This window comes from Schistocerca gregaria, chromosome 4, assembly GCF_023897955.1.
Source record: "Schistocerca gregaria isolate iqSchGreg1 chromosome 4, iqSchGreg1.2, whole genome shotgun sequence".
NCBI classification, from domain to species: Eukaryota; Metazoa; Arthropoda; class Insecta; order Orthoptera; family Acrididae; genus Schistocerca; species Schistocerca gregaria.
The window spans coordinates 465,486,943-465,503,183 of record NC_064923.1 but is presented as its reverse complement, the minus strand read 5'-3'; the positions used below and the strand labels follow the sequence as shown (position 1 = coordinate 465,503,183).

At 42.7% G+C, this 16,241-nt stretch overlaps 2 protein-coding genes across 6 annotated transcripts in view; one reads left to right on the top strand and one right to left on the bottom strand.

Annotated features, from left to right (window-relative positions):
- LOC126266753 (glycerol-3-phosphate dehydrogenase, mitochondrial) overlaps positions 1–16,241 on the bottom strand; it is a 301,663-nt gene that overhangs the window by 183,808 nt on the left and 101,614 nt on the right. The gene's annotated exons all lie outside the window — the stretch shown is intronic.
- The window catches only part of LOC126267773 (laminin subunit gamma-1-like), a 184,457-nt gene continuing 181,681 nt past the window's right edge, over positions 13,466–16,241 (top strand). The window contains exon 1 of the mRNA XM_049973078.1: positions 13,466–13,553. Within this exon, the coding sequence (XP_049829035.1) occupies positions 13,466–13,553 (88 nt within the window). The remainder of the gene's footprint in view (positions 13,554–16,241) is intronic.

Genomic DNA, 16,241 nt, shown 5'->3' with positions numbered 1-16,241 from the left:
TGCTTGACTCTTCGGTGAAGGTATGTTCTCGAAACTTTAACAAAAGCCCGTACCGAGCTACTGAGCGTCTCTCCTGCAGAGTCTTCCACTGGAGTTTATCTATCATCTTCGTAACGCTTTCGTAATTACTAAATGATCCTGTAACGAAGCGCGCTGCTCTCCGTTGGATCTTCTCTATCTCTTCTATCAACCTTATCTGGTGCGGATCCCACACTGCTGAGCAGTATTCAAGCAGTTGGCGAACAAGTGTATTGTAACCTACTTCCTTTGTTTTCGGATTGCATTTCCTTAGGATTCTTCCAATGAATCTCAGTCTGGCATCTGCTTTACCGTCGATCAACTTTATATGATCATTCCATTTTAAATCACTCCTAATGCGTACTCTCAGATAATTTATGGAATTAACTGCTTCCAGTTGCTGACCTGCTATTTTGTAGCTAAATGATAAGGGATCTATCTTTCTATGTATTCGCAGCACATTACACTTGTCTACATTGAGATTCAATTGCCATTCCGTGCACCATGCGTCGATTCGCTGCAAATCCTCCTGCATTTCAGTACAATTTTCCATTGTTGCAACCTCTCGATACACCACAGCATCATCTGCAAAAAGCCTCAGTGAACTTCCGATGTCATCCACCAGGTCATTTATGTATTTGTGAATAGCAACGGTCCTATGACACCCCCCTGCGGCACACCTGAAATCACTCTTACTTCGGAAGACTTCACTCCATTGAGAATGACATGCTGCGTTCTGTTATCTAGGAACTCCTCAATCCAATCACACAATTGGTCTGATAGTCCGTATGCTCTTACTTTGTTCATTAAACGACTTTGGGGAACTGTGTCAAACGCCTTGCGGAAGTCAAGAAACACGGCATCTACCTGTGAACCCGTGTCTATAGCCCTCTGAGTCTCGTGGACGAATAGCGCGAGCTGGGTTTCACACGACCGTATTTTTCGAAACCCATGCTGATTCCTACAGAGTAGATTTCTAGTCTCCAGAAAAGACATTATACTCGAACATAATACGTGTTCCAAAATACTACAACTGATCGACGTTAGAGATATAGGTCTGAAGTTTCGCACATCTGTTCGACGTCCCTTCTTGAAAACGGGGATGACCTGTGCCCTTTTCCAATGCTTTGGAACGCTTCGCTCTTCTAGAGACCTACGGTACACCGCTGCAAGAAGGGGGGAAAGTTCCTTCGCGTACTCTGTGTAAAATCGAACTGGTATCCCATCAGGACCAGTGGCCTTTCCTCTTTTGAGCGATTTTAATTGTTTCTCTATCCCTCTGTCGTCTATTTCGATATCTACCATTTTGTCAATTGTGCTACATTCTAGAGAAGGAAGTACAGTGTAGTCTTCCTCTGTGAAACAGCTTTGGAAGAAGACACTTAGTATTTCGGCCTTTAGTCTGTCATAATCTGTTTCAGTACCATTTTGGTCACAGAGTGTCTGGACATTTTGTTTTGATCCACCTACCGCGACAAACTCCTCTTCACCCCAATTCTATTCAATACCTCCTCATTAGTTATGTGATCTACTCATCTAATCTCCAGAATTCTTCTGTAGCACCACATTTAGAAAGCTTCTATTCACTTCTTGTCTAAACTATTTATCGTCCATGTTTCACTTCCATACATGGCTACACTCCATACAAATACTTTCAGAAACGACTTCCTGACACTTAAATCTATACTCGATGTTAACAAATTTCTCTTCTTCAGAAACGCTTTCCTTGCCATTGCCAGTCTACGTTTTATATCCTCTCTACTTCGACCATCATCAGTTATTTTGCTCCTCAAATAGCAAAACTCCTTTAATACTTTAAGTGTCTCATTTCCTAATCTAATTCCCTCAGCATCACCCGACTTAATTTGACTACATTCCATTATCTTCGTTTTGCTTTTGTTGATGTTCATCTTACACCCTCCTTTCAAGACACTGTCCATTCTATTCAACTACTGTTCCAAGTCCTTTGCTGTCTCTGACAGAATTACAATGTCATCTGCGAACCTCAAAGTTTTTATTTCTTCTCCATGGATTTTAATACCTACTCCGAACTTTTCTTTTGTTTCCTTTACTGCTTGCTCAATATACAGATTGAATAGCATCGGGGAGAGGCTACAGCCCTGTCTCACTCCCTTCCCGACCACTGCTTCTCTTTCATCCCCCTCGACTCTTATAACTGCCATCTGATTTCTGTACAAATTGTAAATAGCCTTTCGCTACCTGTATTTTACCATTGCCACTTTCAGAATTTGAAAGAGAGTATTCCAGTCAAGATTGTCAAAAGCTTTCCCTAAGTCTACAAATGCTAGAACGTAGGGTTGCCTTTCCTTAATCTTTCTTCTAAAATAAGTTGTAGGGTCAGTATTGCCTCACGTGTTCCAACATTTCTACGAAATCCAAACTGGTCTTTCCCGAGGTCGACTTCTATCAGTTTTTCCATTCGTCTGTAAAGAATTCGCGTTAGTATTTTGCAGCTGTGACTTATTAAACTGATAGTTCGGTAATTTTCACATCTGTCAACACCTGCTTTCTTTGGGATTGGAATTATTATATTCTTCTTGAAGTCTGAGGGAATTTCCCAGGGCCTTGTTTCGACTTAGGTCTTTCAGTGCTCTGTCAAACTCTTCACGCAGTATCATATCTCCCATTTCATCTTCGTCTATCTCCTCTTCCATTTCCATAATATTGTCCTCAAGAACATCGCCCCTGTATAGACCCTCTATATATTCCTTCCACTTTTCTGCTTTCCCTTCTTTGCTTAGAACTGGGTTTCCATCTGAGCTCTTGATATTCATGCAATTGGTTCTCTTTTCTCCAAAGGTCTCTTTGATTTTCCTGTAGGCAGTATCTGTCTTACCCCTCATGAGATAAGCCTCTACATCCTTACATTTGTCCTCTAGCCATCCCTGCTTAGCCATTTTGCACTTCCTGTCGATATAATTTTTGAGACGTTTGTATTCCTTTTTACCTTCTTCAGTTGCTGCATTTTTGTATTTTCTCCTTTCATCAATTAAATTCGGTATCTCTTCTGTTATCCTAGGATTTCTACTTGATCCTCTGCTGCCTTCACTATTTCATTCCTCAAAGCTACCCATTCTTCTTCTACTGTATTTCTTTCCCCCATTCCTGTCAATTGTTCCCTTATACTCTCCCTGAGACTCTGTACAACCTCTGGTTTTGTCATTTTATCTAGGTTTCATCTCCTTAAATTGCCACCTTACAGTATTACGTTACAATATTGGTTAAGACAGGCGCGCGAAGCTGCTGCGACCGGTCCACTGCAACTGTCAGGTATCAACTCGCCGACTCAGCTTGGGTCTGCAGCCCTGCTGGTATCTTCGAGAACATCACTGACTCTCCCTGCACGTATTGCAGCGGTCAGCGCTGCAAAAGGCGGTTGTTCAACCTTTTGACAGTTGGTCACATTAATATGACTGGACAGAGTATTTACTTTTACTGTATGTAAAATATGTACACACGGAGAGGAAAGGAACTGACGGAGTAATGGAGAGAAGGAGATTAGGATGCATATCCGATTCCCATACATAGTAATTGCGAATTATTTCCGGTTTCGTTAGTAATAATAATAGTAACAATAATAATGGTAGAACAAAATTATCTATTGATGTGAAAGTGAATATTAACAACGAAACTGGAAGCGTTTTCAGGTAACGAAGCAAGCATTTTGTAAGAAACCCATAGTGTCTGGTGCCTTATTACAGACTAGTAATGTGTCGAAATTTCAGAGGAAGTGCTGATCATCTGTAAAGGAACAGCGTACAAGGCGCTGTGCCACTAATTCTGGTGTACGGTATTGTTCCAGGGACTCGAGTTCTTTGAGCAGGCATGACAACAGAAATTGAAAAGAATCAGAAACATGGGACCTGATTCTTAACAGCTTACCTGGGAACAAAAATACTCGGGGAATTTAAAGGAGAATCCTTGGGCAGACGACATTGGTCTCACGGATACATGATGGATGTATCTCAAGAACCTGTATCTGAGGATGACTGTGTGACTTACGGTGTCATCATCATATTTCGTAAGGGTGACGAGAATACGATGAAAGAAATTGGGGCACGTTCGGGGGCACACACACAGTCCTTTTCACCCGGTCAGTACGCAAATAGAACAACACATGGAATCCCTGTAATTGGCACGAACTTCTTCCGCCATGGACTTGGTACGAGTACATGTAGATGCTGGTGTTCGAAGAATGGGCTATTATGTACTAAAAACTTGTTGACTAAGCTTTGTGCCTTTGCAGTTTGTAACCTTGTAACTGCACATCGACGCAACACTCCTGGAGAGCTGCAGCATGGTGAAAGTCCGTGATATTTTGCCGTGCAATTTTCAGACACTTTGATGGCATTTACTTTGAGCAGATAACAAGGAGCAAGCGTAAAAAATAAATTATTTTTTTCTGTAATGACGTATTACCTCATGATAGCTTACAAATACAGGTTGCTTGTTTTAACTTCTAACAATGAAATATCTCGTAAGATACGCATCGTATGAAAACATAGTCCGACCACACCCCGAAATTCCCCAAGCTCTTCCCCGCGGTGGCGTAAAGGGAACCATCTTTTTTATTGCAGATTCGGATTCTATGCCAAAAATACCTATGGTTTAGGTGATAAAATGTTTTCCTTTCGTGGCAGATGGCGCTGTAATCGGCACGACAGTTGCGACATTTGGGTGGAAGAACATAGCGTCATCAGTCATGCTGTTGGTGAGATTGGAGGGGACTGACCGGAAGCAACCTTGAAGGGAACAAGAAACAACGTTACTTTAAATGTAGGTTATTTGCCAGACTTTTAAATGGCTAAACGTTAAAGTTTTACTGTACAATAAAATTTACTAAACTGAAAAAATTTAGCAATAATATCAACTCTTTAGAACAGAAAGTAGAATCAAATGAGTCGGTTCATAATCGCAAAAACCGAAAACTTAATTTTGTCGATTACATCGTCATCTTTCGCGAATGGAAAAAATCTTTCTGGTAAGTGCTGTATATCTTCTGGCGTAGAATCCGAATTGGAATAAAAATTGGGGACTTAGATTTGAAAATAGAAAGTTAACCGCCAGTGTAGCACAGTCAGATGTTCTCATGAAAATATCAACCTTTAGTCTGTAACTTTTTTATACGATGCATATTTTTACATATATATTTTGTTGTTTCAAATTAAAACAAACACCACGTGTATTTCATACTTTCACATTACCGGTTTCGGAAAGCAGCTGCTATCTGATGTGATACATTCACTAGAGAGCTACATACAACATACACTCCTGGAAATGGAAAAAAGAACACATTGACACCGGTGTGTCAGACCCACCATACTTGCTCCAGACACTGCGAGAGGGCTGTACAAGCAATGATCACACGCACGGCACAGCGGACACACCAGGAACCGTCGAATGGCGCTAGCTGCGCAGCATTTGTGCACCGCCGCCGTCAGTGTCAGCCAGTTTGCCGTGGCATACGGAGCTCCATCGCAGTCTTTAACACTGGTAGCATGCCGCAACAGCGTGGATGTGAACCGTATGTGCAGTTGACGGACTTTGAGCGAGGGCCTATAGTGGGCATGCGGGAGGCCGGGTGGACGTACCGCCGAATTGCTCAACACGTGGGGCGTGAGGTCTCCACAGTACATCGATGTTGTCGCCAGTGGTCGGCGGAAGATGCACGTGCCCGTCGACCTGGGACCGGACCGCAGCGACGCACGGGTGCACGCCAAGACCGTAGGATCCTACGCAGTGCCGTAGGGGACCGCACCGCCACTTCCCAGCAAATTAGGGACACTGTTGCTCCTGGGGTATCAGCGAGGACCATTCGCAACCGTCTCCATGAAGCTGGGCTACGGTCCCGCACACTGTTAGGCCGTCTTCCGCTCACGCCCCAAAATCGTGGAGCCCGCCTCCAGTGGTGTGGCGACTGGCGTGAATGGAGGGACGAATGGAGACGTGTCGTCTTCAGCGATGAGAGTCGCTTCTGCCTTGTTGCCAATGATGGTCGTATGCGTGTTTGGCGCCGTGCAGGTGAGCGCCACAATCAGGACTGCATACGACCGAGGCACACAGGGCCAGCACCCGGCATAAAGGTGTGGGGAGCGATCTCCTACACTGGCCGTACACCTCTGATGATCGTCGAGGGGACACTGAATAGTGCACGGTACATCCAAACCGTCATCGAACCCATCGTTCTACCATTCCTAGACCGACAAGGGAACTTGCTGTTCCAACAGGACAATGCACGTCCGCATGTATCCCGTGCCACCGAACGTGCTCTAGAGGGTGTAAGTCAACTACCCTGGCCAGCAAGATCTCCGGATCTGTCCCCCATTGAGCATGTTTGGGACTGGATGAAGCGTCGTCTCACGCGGTCTGCGCGTCCAGCACGAACGCTGGTCCAACTGAGGCGCCAGGTGGAAATGGCATGGCAAGCCGTTCGACAGGACTACATCTAGCATCTCTACGATCGTCTCCGTGGGAGAATAGCAGCCTGCATTGCTGCGTAAGGTGGATATACACTGTACTAGTGCCGACATTGTGCATGCTCTGTTGCCTGTGTCTATGTGCCTGTGGTTCTGTCAGTGTGATCATGTGATGTATCTGAGCCCAGGAATGTGTCAATAAAGTTTCCCCTTCCTGGGACAATGAATTCACGGTGTTCTTATTTCAGTTTCCAGGAGTGTATATGAAAAATACAGTTAGGCACTTCGAACATCACGAAGTCAACAAAAATATTTCAACGAATGTACATAATATCGTCACAGGGTAATAAAGACTGTCACGATGTCATGTACATTCATTGAAATATATTCATTGACTTCATGATGTTCGATGCTCCTAACTGCATTTTTTATGGTCTGTATCAAGCTCTGTAGTGGACGTGCCGCATGAGAAGATGGCAGCTGCTTGCCGAAAAGAGAATTTGAATAATTTTGTATACGTGAGCGATCGTGACGTAATAAATTATAATGCAGAGATTTGAGAATGTCGTTTATTTCGAGTTGGCAATTGTCAGTTTTTACAAAAGTAATGTGTTTTTTCTAATTCTAGCATTGGACATGCCGTCTGCAGATATCAGGTGGCGGTAGTACATGTGTTCTGGACGGGGACCGGTGCACGGAGCGGCCTTTCACAGGTACACCTACTGAGCCACGCAGCCACCACTCTCAGTCCGCCTCTCAGCTTCACTTGTTCGAGTTCCTCTCCCCTATTTTCAGCTGTTTCTGTACAAAATCCTTTCATCCGAGAATGCTAGTCCAGAAAGGTACATAGGAGAGCTTCTACCAAGTTCTGAAACCTAGGGGAGAGGTACTGACGGAAGTGAAGTTGTGAGGGTGGGTCGCAAGACGTGTCTGCAAAAGCTCAGCCGGCAAGGGCACAGCCCCCACAAAAGGCAAGGTTCTAGGTTTGAATACCACTCTGACACACAGTTATAACATGGCAGGACGTTTCAGACAGCGCACAACTCATTGCAAAGTGATTCATTCTGGGTACTAATTAGTAATAGCTGGTACATCTCCCGCCGTCTCCCCTCTTAAAATAATACCTCCCGAACTATGTAGTGTACTGTGATATAATTTTACTGGTGCTTTCAGTGGTGTATGTGGATATTGTATGCAAAATTTGTTACGTATAACGCTGTTAGTAAAGAAGTAATAAATTAATCGCCCTGCCTGATGCTCACTTTTACTGCACGAATAGCTGAAAAGCGATAAACTTCTTCCCTTTCATTATTTTGTTGGGGGGGGGGGGGGAGGGGGCGGAGGAAGTCAGTGAGAAAACGTTTCGAAAAGTTTTTACATTGTGTGCAAAGTTTCTTGGAAGTCGCTAAGTGCGGTCGTTCTAAAATAGTGTACGAAAATATCCTGGGTAATATGTACGTTGTTAATTACGCTACCTCGACACATGTAAACAGTTTATAAGTTTAATACTTGACTGTTTTGTTAAAACTTTAAAGTAGGATATACTTCTTAATGAATAAATTAAGAGAGCATTTTAAATGTTAAATTTTTCACGAATTGTATGAGATATTGAAAGTCAAATTCTTGTTGCCTCTGGAAGCCGTTAGGTAGGCAACCTGCAACTGCATTATTGCAGCGTGAACCGCTTTAGCCATTCAGCAATATACTAGGTTCGTTCGTAGCGTTTTTGTTTTGCATTCTTGGTAATCCGGTTGGTATGGGTTTATTTATCGACTGACATTTCACTGTTGCTATCTGAATTTAAGTATTGTCATTTTCTCATTTGCAGACGGTGAATGGAGTTATGGGCGCTAGAAAATGGGGAACCAATTGGGAAAATTGGATCATTTCCGACATATTCTTCTGTTTGGGTTCACCAGAGAGGTGTCAGCAGTGAGTGCACCTAGAAACATTCGCGCCGTGTATAGGGATAATGTCATGGGGCCGTGCACGGCGAGAAAATAAAATCTTCTCGATTCAAGGAGGATCTTTTTGACATTAATGACTCTCCACGTTTAGAAAGGCCTTCGGGGTTCGATAAAGATCGTTTAAACGCATTAATCTACAATGATCCACGTCAGTGTACTCGAGAAATGGCAGATGTGATGGACCGTGATCATTCCACAATGGTCCGACATTTCTGTGCAGTGTGCAAAGTTCAAAAACCAGGTGCTCTAGTCCAAAGTCACAAAAATCGCTGGTCGGCCATATGTGCATCTTTGCTTGCTGTCATCCATTGGCTCGTGAACAAAACCGACCATTCCTATCCTGTATCGTTACTGGTGACAAAAAATGGTACCTTTATGCTAACATAAACAAAATATAGCGATGGTTGCGCCTAACAAAGCAGCCACTAGCCGTACGAAGACTTGCGCGCATACACAAAAGATATTGTTATGCATCTGGTGCAACATTGACGATGTGATGTACTGCAGGTTGCTTCCCCGGGGTGTAACCATCACTGCTGACATTCATTGTCAACAACTGAGACGTCTTGCGGGCGTAATCAAAAAACAACGACCAGGAAGACTGCGTGAAGTGATGCTACTCTATGATAACGCCCGCCCTCATTCCGCTGGACACAAAAAGCACTATAGAGGAGTTGGGTTGGGTAATCATTCTGCACCCACTTTATGCAGCCGATCTTGCGCACTCAGATTTTCACTTTGTCCGTTTTCTATCGAATAACCTCCAAGGAATTCCCTTTCCGAATGAAAATGTGCTCCGAGCGTGGCTCGACGAGATCTTCGCCTCAAACCCACGTCATTTCTACAGACATGGAATGGAAAAGTTACCCCAAAATTGGTGGACTGCTGTAAATAATGAAGAAGAATATATGATTGATGACTAAAGTCTCTTTTGTGTATACCTGTTGTGTTTACTAAACTTACGGGAAAACTCTACGAACTTATAGACCAACCCAGTAGATTAGTGTTGACACAACATGATAACGAAACACAAGTACTCAAGTACTGGAAAGAGTTGAAAGTGGTAGAGAGGTACTGGCAGAAGTGAATCTCTGAGGATGAACCGTGCGCCGTAACTGTATAGCTCAAGCAGTACATCTACATCTGCATCTACATCTACATGGATACTCTGCAAATCACATTTAAGTGCCTGGCAGAGGGTTCACCGAACCACCTTCACAATTTTCTATTATTCCAATCTCGTATAGGGCGCGGAAAGAACGAACAGCTATAATTTTCCTTATGAGCTCTGATTTCCCTTATTTTATAGTGGCATTCGTTTCTCCCTATGTAAGTCGTTGTCAACAAAATAGTTTCACATTCCGAGGAAAAAGTTGGTGATTGGAATTTCGTGAGAAGATGCCGTCGCAACGAAAAACACCTTACTTTTAATTATGTCCAGCCCAAATCCTGTATCATTTCTGTAACACTCTCTCCCATATTTCGCGATAATAAAAAACGTGCTGCCCTTCTTTGAACTTTTTCGATGTACTCCGTCAGTCCTATCTAGTAAGAATCCCACACCGCGCAGCAGTATTCTAAAAGAGGACGGAGCAGGGTAGTGTAGGCAGTCTCTTTAGTAGGTCTGTTACATTTTATAAGTGTCCTGCCAATAAAACGCAGTCTTTGGTTAGCCTTCCCCACAACATTTTCTATGTGTTCTTTCCAATTTAAATTGTTCGTAATTGTAATACCTTGGTATTTAGTTGAATTTACGGCTTTCAGATTAGACTGATTTATCGCGTAACCGAAGGTTAACGATTTCCTTTTAGCAGACATGTGGATGACCTCACACTTTTCGTTATTTAGTCAACTGACAATTTTCGCACCGTTCAGATATCTTTTCCAATTTATTTTGATCTTCTGATGACTTTATTAGTCGATAAACGACAGCGTCATGTGCAAAAAACCTAAGACGGCTGCTCAGATTGTCTCCCAAATCGTTTATACAGATAAGGAACAGCAAAGGGCCTATAACACTACCTTGGGGAATGCCATAAGTCACTTCTGTTTCACTCGAGGACATTCCGTCAATTACTACGAACTGTGACTTCTTTGACAGTAGCCGGTCGATGTGGCCGTGCGGTTTTAGACGCTTCAGTCTGGAACCGTGTGACCGCTACGGTCGCGGATTCGAATTCTGCCTGGGGCATGGATGTGTGTGATGTCCTTAGGTTAGTTAAGTTTAAGTATTTCTAAGTTCTAGGCGACTGGTGACCTCAGAAGTGAAGTCCCATAGTGCTCAGAGCCATTTCACTTTATTAGTCGATAAACGACAGCGTCATGTGCAAACAACCTAAGACGGCTGCTCAGATTGTCTCCCAAATCGTTTATATAGATAAGGAACATCAGACGGCCTGTAACACTACCTCTAGGACGCCGGAAATCACTTCTGTGTTACTCGATGACTTTCCGTCAATTACTACGGACTGTGACCTCTCTCACAGGAAATCACAATTCCAGTTACATAACTTAGGCGATATTCCGCAAGCACGCAATTTCACTACAAGCCGCTTGTCTGGTGCAGTGTCAAAGGAAGAGTATTCACTGCAAAAGATATGACTGAAGATTCGTGTCTCGCTCTGGCACACGATTTAATTTGCCAGAACGTTTCAGATTAGCTGCAGAGTGAAAGATTCTTCCTAAAAGCAATTGTGTTTGACAGAAGCGGAGTCGCAGGAGTGTCCCCGATGGGCAATGACACAGAGCAGGGAAGAGAAAAACGCCTCGCCCCCGTTGGCAGGAGCCGGTGTCGGGATGAGGGAGGACCGGCCCAGTGGACGCCGGTGCCTCGACGCGGCAGCCACCGCCGGCGCCAGCAGTGACCGACCAATAGCGGCTCCCGCTGCGCCGTGCTCTGGTAGTCGCGGCTCCCCAGTGCCGACACAGCTGCGCCGGCGACGGGTCCGCTTCAGCTGCAGGCATCGCAGCAAGCCAGCTCACTCGTAAGTTTGCTACGTTGCCCCAAATGGTATATCAAGTATGCACCGTAATTTCACTAAAAATCTTCGGAATGTTTGGCGTGCCGTGTTGTCACACGTCCATCGTTTTGGTCACTGTTACAGGTGGTCTTGTTGCCTTGATAAAAGCCGCCTGAAATATTGGCTGAAACGTTGGACTTTCACTGAAACTGCCAACGATCATGGTAGCCGACGAGCACATTTGTCATCATGCCTTGCATAGTTTTCTACAGACATAGTTGCCTATCTACTCTGTGAACCGCCGTGAAATGCATGGTAAAGGATACTTCCTATTGCACCACGTATTAGGGTTTCTTGCCGTTCCGTTCTCGTATGGTGGGCGGGATGAATAATTGCATTTTGCTTAAATTCTTCTGTGTGTACTGTGTTTGTCTAATCCTATATTAGCGGTCGCTATGGAGCTGTAGGATATTCTTAGATTCCTCACTTAAAGCTGACTAAGAAGACTTTCACGGTATAGTTTGTCTCAATAAAAAAAAAGTGACCATTCGTGTTGCTCTTCTTTGTATACGTTATTCGTATATGGTATGAGTCGCACACACTTTAAAGTGGGTTGCACGAGTGTTTTGTAGGTACTTCCTTTGTAGACTCATTATCACACCGTCGCTTACAGGGAGGTTCCTATGGGTGATATCAGATATTTATTTATTTGTTTATTTATTGCTTATTTTTCTGTTTTCTATGCAGTTACAGCTATAATCTATCGATTCAGTGTCCAACGCCTGTCACGTCTGCACATGAGAACTAATTGTTCGGCAGATCTTCTAAGAAAACCAGTGCTTGTCATTTGAACCACGGTTGCGACATGGATACTTTCTCAAAAAGAAGTAACTAATTTGAAACTTGTGTGATCCAAGCTCGAGCCTGATTCGTTTCCCTGGGATGCATAGCGGGTAGGAGAGAAAGAAAAATGTCCGTAAACTATCGATTTCGGTCAGTGGTGATCATCTTCACATCCGCAGAAAAAGGGAAACCGAGTACAAGTAATGGACAGTCTATACCTTGTAACCAATAATTATAACACAATTAAATGCATTAATTTCATACGCGAAGAAGTAGCGGGGAAAAAAAACTGCTGACTGGAAAGGGGGAACCAGGTGCCACAATTCACGTTCCATCTTCCTGAAACTTTAAGCCTACACGTAATAATTAATCCTAGAACACTATAAACGGAGGAATATGTTACATTGCTACTAAACCATTGTTAAATTTACTGTTCCTCAGTTTATTCAAAGGAAGTCATAATTTATAGGTTATGCTTTAGTTAATTGCAATTATTAAATATCCAATGGCACGGCATGTTACATATCAAATTAAGTACGAAATGTCGTATTTTATACACCTTACTGCAGTCCTAAATTTTTCAAGGGTTTGGTAATCTAGGGTTAGGAGGATCCAAAGCATCACTCATGCACACTAAACTCACCACAATGAGTAATCTATGTTTGTTGCTCACTACTGCGAATTTGCCACATTTCATCTCAGGTAGCCTGACTTTTCGTTAAAAAAGTGCTTCGGTTTGCTTCAAAGATCCACTTTGCAGTGTAAGTTAAGTTTTGGTGTCTAGTGTCGTCATTCCGACTGCTTTACAAAAATCATCAAAACTCTAGCACTTTGAGAATTCTTCTATAGTTAACCGCTATTAATTTAATATCTTTGTCTGTTGGAGTTCATTACAATTATTTTGGATTTTTCTGGAGTAATCCGGGAAAACCACGATTAAAGCCGAATCCTGGCCATTCTGATAAGGGGTTCGGAGAGCAGTGAGGAGCTGGTCTGATTCTTCCTAGAAGACCACGGATAGTTGCTTTACATGCTCTTGCTAGTGTTCCGTTGCCGATACTGACTTGGTTAAACTCTTTTGCTTTCACTCCTCACACAACTTCTCTACTTCGTCCTCCATCATTCTTAAATAAGTTTTTGGTTAATTAACGCGTTGGAAAAGGAGCTGAAAACTGTCCTTGAGTGCTAGCGAACGTCCTTTGTGTCTTCTGTTGCAGGTGCGCCTGACTTACAGTTCGCCATGTGTCTGCTGGTGTCAGTCTTGTTGCTGGCAGCATCCGTAGAACCCACCACTTGGGACGGCATCACGCCCTGGTTTTCAGATTCCAGTAAGTGCTGCGGCTAGTCTGGCAGGTTATTTATATTTCAGCAGAGCTCGGATACAGAAAAGAACAGTAGCATATCTACTATATCACTGTGAACTACAATCAGGAAGTTGAATGTATGTTTCACTGTAGTGGATTTCTGCGAGTATAACTTAACTGAAACTCACTTCATTCAATTCAATATGAGTCATGTAAGGTTGACATCCATGTTGTTGTGGTTACCGGTCCGAAGACTGGTTTTATGGAGCTCACCATGTTACTCTACCCTGTGCGAGCCTCTCCATCTCCGAATAACTACTGCGACATACGTCCTTTTCAATCTGCATACTGTATTCATCGCTTTTGTCTCCTTCTACAACTTTTACCCCCAACACTTCCCCCCAATACTAAATTGCTGATCCTTTGATGCCTCAGAACGTGTCCTAACAACCGATCCCTTCTTTTGATCAAGCTGTGCCACAAATTTCTTGTCTCCCCAATTCTGCTCAGTATTTCTTCATTAGTTACATGATCTGCTTATCTAATCTTCAACATTCTTTTGTAGTACCACATTTCAAAAGCTTCTCTTCTCTATTTGTCCAAACTGTTTTTGTCCATGTTTCGCTCCCATACATGACTACATTCCGGACAAATACTTTCAGGAAAGACTTCCTAACATCTATTTTCGATGTTAAAAAATTTCTCTTCTTAAGAGATACTTTTCCTGTCATTGCCAGTCTACACTTTACATCCTCTTTACTTCGGCCACCATCAGTTCTTTTGCTGCCTGAACAGCAGAACTCATCTACTATTTTAAGTGTCTCATTTCCTAATCTAACTCCCTTAGCATCACCTAATTTAATTCGACTACATTCCATTATCCTTATTATGCTTTTGTTGAGGTTCAACTTATACTCACCTTTCAAGACACTACCCATACCGTTCAACTGCTCTTCCAAGCCCTTTGCTGTCTCTGACAGAATTGCAATGTCATCGGCAAACCTCAAAGTTTTTATTTATTTTCCCTGAACTTTAATTCCTACTCCGAATTTTTTTAGTTTCCTTTGCTGCTAGTTAAGTATACAGGCCAAATAACATCGGGGACAGGCTACAACACTGTCTCACTCCCTTCCCAGTCACTTCTCGCTTTCATGCCTCTCGACTCGTGTTACTGCCGTCTGGTTTCTGTAGATGTTGTAAATAATCTTTCGCTCTTTCTCTGAGTCCACAAGTGCTATAAATGTTCGTTTGCCTTTCCTTAACCTATCTTCTAAGATACATCGTAGGGTCAGTATTGCCTCGCATGTTACTACATTTCTCCGCAATCCAAACTTATCTTCCCCGATATCAGCTTTTGTCAGGTTTCCCATTCTTCTCTTAAGAATTCTTGTTAATATTTTGTAACCATGATTTATTAAACTGATAGTTCGGTAATTTTCCTGCCTGTCGGCAACTGCTTTCTTTGCAGTTGGAATTATCACATTCTTCTTGCAAGCTGAGGATACTTCGCCTGTCTCATACATCTTGTACAATGGATGGAAGAATTTTGTCATGGCTGGCTCTCCCATGGCTATCAGTAGTTCTGACGGGATATCGTCTATTCCCGGGCCTTGATTCAAATTTTTCACAGCTCTGTCAAATTCTTCTCGCAGTATCATATATCCCATCTCATCTTTATTTGCGTCCACTTCCCTTTCTATAACATTACCTTCAATTTCATCTCCCTTTACAGACCCTGCATATATTCCTTCCGTGTTCCAGCTTTCCCTTCTCTGCTCAGTGCTGGATTCGCTTCTGAGCTCTTGATATTTATACAGCTGCTTCTTTTTTCTCCAAAGGCCTCTTTGATTTTCCTCTAGTGAAATACGCTTCTAAATCCTTACATTACGTTTGTCCTCTAGCTGGTCCTCTTAGCCATTTTGCACTTCCTATCGATCTGATTTTTTAAATGTTTGTATTCTCTTCCGCCTGCTTCATTTGCTGCATTTTTATATTTTCTTCTTTCTTCAATTAAATTCAGTATCTCTTGTGTTATCCAAGCATTTCTAATAGGCCTTGTCTTTTTACCTATTCGATCCTCTGCTGCCTTTACTATTTCATCTCTTAAGTTTCTGTAAACTGATAAACGGTTCCAAAGACTAGCTACACACTAATAGGCAGGTATTTAACTACGTTGTTAATACTCTCATGTTTGTACAACAATAGGCTTTTAATGGACTGATGTGTTTCTTTTAACTACATTAGAGAGCACCAGGAGTAAGGCGTTCAGATGTATATTGATAAAGCTTGCAGTGAAACTATTACAAGAAGAGGTGAAAAACATGATAAACGTAAAGGCCAAGTCCAGTGACACAAAGGAGTTTTTCCTTCTTAAAGTGACATTCGTGTCAAATGAAGGTGAAATTACATTGAATCTGCAGCCTCAGTCGACAAATTCTGTACATATCCCACTTTCCTACGAATATTTAAAATGTAAATCTTAACACATGTCATACCACTATACTCTCTATTCCAAGAGCTATAGAACAACGTTCAAAAGGTTCATTGCTCTGTTTTCAGAACTTACTTCAGTAACTCTTTATATAAGCATGTACCTTATCGAGTACTGGATCCCGCGGAAAAACTTGTTCAAGTGTTTTAATCTGTCAGTGAGACATTAGTGACATCCACGCGAACTACGAACATACTAGGCCAAATGTAACTACAGGAATA